The 4,997-nt window shown below is 40.6% G+C and overlaps 1 protein-coding gene across 1 annotated transcript in view; it reads left to right on the plus strand.

Moving 5' to 3' along the window:
* The first annotated feature begins 260 nt into the window (after nt 1-260).
* LOC133652983 (pyridoxal phosphate homeostasis protein-like) overlaps nt 261-4,997 on the plus strand; it is a 28,300-nt gene continuing 23,563 nt past the window's right edge. Inside the window, exons 1-4 of the mRNA XM_062051958.1 lie at nt 261-411; nt 2,890-2,997; nt 3,569-3,604; nt 3,683-3,758. Of these exons, the coding sequence (XP_061907942.1) occupies nt 322-411; nt 2,890-2,997; nt 3,569-3,604; nt 3,683-3,758 (310 nt within the window). The 5' untranslated portion in view covers nt 261-321. The remainder of the gene's footprint in view (nt 412-2,889; nt 2,998-3,568; nt 3,605-3,682; nt 3,759-4,997) is intronic.

The following is a 4,997-nucleotide window of genomic DNA, read 5'->3' on the forward strand; positions in this document are numbered from 1 at the left end:
GATTTGTAAAATATTTTAATGTGTGTAGAAACACTGCTATAATACAGCCATAAGTCTACAGTAAAAATCCAATTACAGAAACGAGTTTGTGGTACAAAAGAGACATTTTCTTGTAAAAAAAAAAAAAAAGATGGACCATGCAGTTACCGAAATACTCGCGTGAAGGAAGCGTGTTTTGGTGACAGTACTCGGACTGGCATCGGACAACTACATGCATAGGGGGCGCTGTTTTTGTATGACCAGCTTCCCTTTCCAGCGGTCTTTTATTTTGAAAGGCGATTGTCGTCACCGGGCACGTCTCACTTGACGTCACGTGGTAGTATGTGGAGAGTAGCAATGTCGGAGGAGCTAGGCAAGGCGCTACAGTCGGTGGTGGAGCGGGTCAACCAGGCGGCCTCTCGGCGGCCCAAGGTAAGACCCGAGCCCGGGGACGACGGTGCTAAAGTCCCGTTGACGTCGGCTCCACTCGCCGGTGTGGAAATCGGTGCTGTGTCGGCACGATCGGTTATGTAAGGTTGTTAAACAGGTAACCTTTGGATGAGAGTGTCACAACATCAACACTCCTCCACGCATGCTTATTAATATCAATATTGCATATCAATTAACAATAATTATTAATTAAAATGGTTTGACTTTCTGATCACGATATGACACGAGTGGTGTCCAAAGTGCGGCTCGGGGGCCATTTGGGGAAAATGTCGTTCTTTAACGGCCCGCGGCACATTTAAAAAATAATAAAACAATACCAATAGGTGAGGGCGGACCTACGTCACTTCCGCCTACCAATCCCCTAGCAACCGGGAATTCGTTGAAAACAAACCAGCTCACAGCGAACACAGCATTGACAGAAAAAGCATTTAACGAGTGTTGTGGCTTGGAAGTCGGCGTTAAATCCTTCATTTACGCATTTTTACTTATTCGCATATCGTGTGAAAAAAACGAAAATGTATTATTTGCGTCAGACTCGTCTCAGTGAACTTTAAAGCTTCTCAGGCTTAGCTTGGCTTGCTAGTTAGCTTAGCCTGCGCGCTACTAAGAAAGAGACGCGGAAGTTATCAACAACAAGATCAAGTGTTAGTGTATAAAATATTGAGAGATTTGAGGGCTACATGTATTGTTTAAGTACAACAAAGGAGAGTTTAAACAGAGAAGGGGGAGGTGGCAAAATAACCTAATAAGGAAAGTAATACCAAGATTACGGGTAAATAATACTGGAATGTCCGGCAAAAAACCCCAAAAGAAAGCAGGCTGACCCCTAGTAGCCTGGTCCTTGTAAGTTGTAGCCTTATGAAGGCGCAGTACAGCAGGCGAATAATGTGCAAAATATATGTCTTGGTATTGAAAAGTCTTGCAGACAGCATTTTGCAACTGTCTTGAAAAGTTGATTAAATGGCAACATGAAAATTATAGGGTTTATTGGTTTTTAAAAACCCAACTGTTAAGTGTAAATTTCAACGAAACCGGTTTTCGAAAATAGCTAGCTAGGCTATAGACTATATAGTATATACCGCATGTTATTTTTGTACAACAACAACTTCAGCTGTCGAACGTTATAAGGTACAAATTCAACAAGTACAACATTAGCACGGACGGTATAGCCAAGTTGTGGTTAAGAAGGTGGATTTTTGTTCCTTATATTTACCAGAAACGAAGTGATCCGAACACACAACCCGGGACTTTGGGGGACTCCAGTGAGAACCGTCCTCGTTTTCCCGGTGTAAAGCTGCGGGCCATTTGTCTCGTCTCTGTGGGCTTTTATCACGCTTTGGCAGAACAAAATACAACCTTTGTTTTCCCTGTTTCCAGTTGTGGTTAGCACAACCAAAAACAACACAGTTTTTCGGCATTTTGGAGGCAGAATGACGGGTTTAACCAGCGTAGGTCGACAGGTTAAAGAGTAATGGCAACGGTTTGCTTTCAACGCCAGTCTGGTTGCTATGGCTCAAAGAACCCGTATGTAGCTCAGTTGCCCGGATGTCGGCCCTCACCTATAACAAAAAAAAACACAAGTTACAATAAAAGAGCGAACAGGTGAAATGTAACGAGAAAATGTTGCCTGTAATAACACAAAGCTGTCATGTAGGTATTTTTTTAATTTTTTATTTTTAACTGTCATTGGTCAAAAAAAAAATAAAACTGTATAATCCTAAATTGATCTAGAGATGTAAGTGTTTAAAGTAAAAATGTTGGATACCGAGACCTTTTAATCTGTTTTTTTTTTTTTAAATCGACATTGCTCAGTAAATAATAATGATAATTAATGTTGTTATGAATTATCGACCCATGTAAGGCTCCAGTTACTTCCCATCAAATATTTCACTTTGAACCAACTATTGCGTATTTTGTGTTTTTCTTATTAAACAGAGTGTTTTGACAAAAAAGGGCATAAAACCTAAAACAAATAATATTTAAAAGTTAATGGATATTTAATGTTTAACACTTTAATGACTGAGACCATTTTAGGTCCCTGGGGCCTTGTAGTATTCACCAAAATTGAGGGGAGCATTACAATATATATATTTGGTTTAAAAATGAAAAATATCAAAATGAACCCAGTGTGCGGCCCCTCAGTGGAAAAAGTTTGGACACCCCTGTTGTACATATGTACAATTTTCATGCAAGATATTGTCATATTTCGAGTGTGCTAAAGCCAGAGTGTAATATTGATACTAATATTAGTTAAGAATAACAATAGGAAACGTTTATTAAACTACATTGTATTGGTTTTTGTGTATTTATGAACACCGGGATGCAGAGACGGCAGGCAAGTGCTGAAAGGAAGCCCTTTTTGTTAGGGAAACAACGGTAACCCAAAAACAAAGACGTGCACAAATGCGTTGAGGTACAAAGCAAAATAATCAAGTCCCGGGACACTTGTTCTATTTTCAGACGCTACCAGATGTGCCGCCCCGGCTCGTGGCAGTCAGCAAAACCAAACCCCCAGAAATGGTGGTGGAGGCCTACAGGCAAGGACAGCGGAACTTTGGGGAAAATTATGTGAGTACAGTGTTTCCCCCCAGAAAATGTGTTAGTTAAGGTGGTGACTCTCCAGGGGGAGTGGACCGGGGAAGGGGTGGGTGGGTGTAAGGATCGGTGTAACTCGGCTTGTCGTCTTCATGTCTCCACCTCGTCGCTGCCACCACAGCCTGGGGGGCAATAGACTACAGACTGCGGTGAAGTAGGCCGGCTTCGTCGCGTGAAGAAGCCTACAACTTTCTGTTGTGTTTTCCGCTCCATTTGCTGAATGGCGATAAACGATATATATCTCAATATTTTTTCCGTAAAGTAAAAACAAAACAGTCCTAGTTACCTGAGATACTAAGTACGTCATTATTATGACTTAGTAATTTAATAAGCCCTCTTCTTCATGTAGTTGAATAGACCTGGCCTGTAGCCTAGCATGTTTACCTTTTGTAAATGACTTTAATGAAATAGAAGAAGTCGTGTGCTTATTGGAGGACATTTTGCACACGTAAACAAACAATAATAAATAATAATAATACATTTGTGGTAGATGGACAATCTTTTTCCTAATCTCCAAACTGCAATGTTTGCGTCTCGCCACCAGGTTAACGAACTCGTGGAGAAAGCCTCGGACCCTGTGGTGAGCGGACATATTTTCTCAAATCAAACCGCTCGTCTTCTTGTCAAATACAAATCTAAATCATCTTCCCTTTTTTAGATTTTAGATTCCTGCCCGGAAATCAAGTGGCATTTCATCGGTCATCTACAGAAGAATAACGTCAACAAACTTTTGGGTGAGTGAATGTCGTGAAAATGTGCATAACTGGCCTGTTTTTATGAACGCTGTGGAAATGGGTTTAGGAATACAATTCTTATGTCATTCCCTTATATGACACCAAAATACCCTATTTTCCGGACCGGTATTTAAGCCGCACCCAACAAATTCCACAAGAAAATATATTTACCCATTGTCAGAAAAACTGTTCCCAATTAACAGACAAGAGCTGTCTTTGTTGCACCAAGCAAAGGCTTGGAAAATTCCATCGTGTACGATGGGAGGAGACGGGAGGGGGGTTATCTGTTGTCATCTAAGTCCTGCCCTGGCTGAAGCCAGGACCAGCCCAAGCCCGAGGCATCTTTTTCTTTTGTGTTAATGTGACCGAAAACAATGACTGTTTACATACTCCCCATTCATTTAGAAACAGATGTTGTTGTGTAAACATTGAATATCTAAATGAAGGAGGAGACGTAAACCTTTTTTCGTCAGAGCGTGCTAAGACACTGTAAGAGGTTACAGGTCGACGGCGTCTCTCCTCAATTGAGTCCAAATTTAATTCTGTCTCTGTTTGATTGTTTGCTTCTTGTCTTGTTTAATAGATGTCATCAGTGTTTGAACGTGACACCCATATATTAGCAGCACCCGACTATAATCCGCCGATTATATACGTTGTGAAATGAGTTATTTACACAGAAAGAGTATGTAAATGTTTTACATACCTTCATTGTTTTAAAATGGTTTCTGTAACAAGGCAGTAAAATGGCTGATCAGACAAAACAGAAGTCATCGCCATGGACCCACTACCTGCGGAAGCTAGCTCTCCAATCAGCTAAACAAACGCAATAACTTCACAGTGACGTTTTGGTGAATTTACTGAGGGATTTGTAAAACCGAAACAATACAAAAAGAATGCCATTGTAAGTTAATAATATTAACACAGACACTGTTAGCATATTAGTTCATGTAGTTGTATTGTAAAACTCACAAATGTTGCTTGAAGTGATGAATGTATGAGTAGAAACGCTATGGGACAACTATTAGACGGCACTTCTACTTCCAGTTAAAGACACAAAACAGAAAGTACGTTTTAGCCCGCAACTCGTCCAAAAGATGGCGCCACAACACAAACAATCACACACCTTTTCAGTGTCTGTCAGTGTTACATGAAAACTATTTGTGGAAAACAAAACATTATGGCCGTTAGCGAAGAAAAATCCAGAAATTCCCACCTTCTACCTTCCTAGTCACGTCCGTT

The sequence above is a fragment of the Entelurus aequoreus genome, linkage group LG07 (assembly GCF_033978785.1).
Source record: "Entelurus aequoreus isolate RoL-2023_Sb linkage group LG07, RoL_Eaeq_v1.1, whole genome shotgun sequence".
In the NCBI taxonomy this organism is placed as follows: domain Eukaryota; kingdom Metazoa; phylum Chordata; class Actinopteri; order Syngnathiformes; family Syngnathidae; genus Entelurus; species Entelurus aequoreus.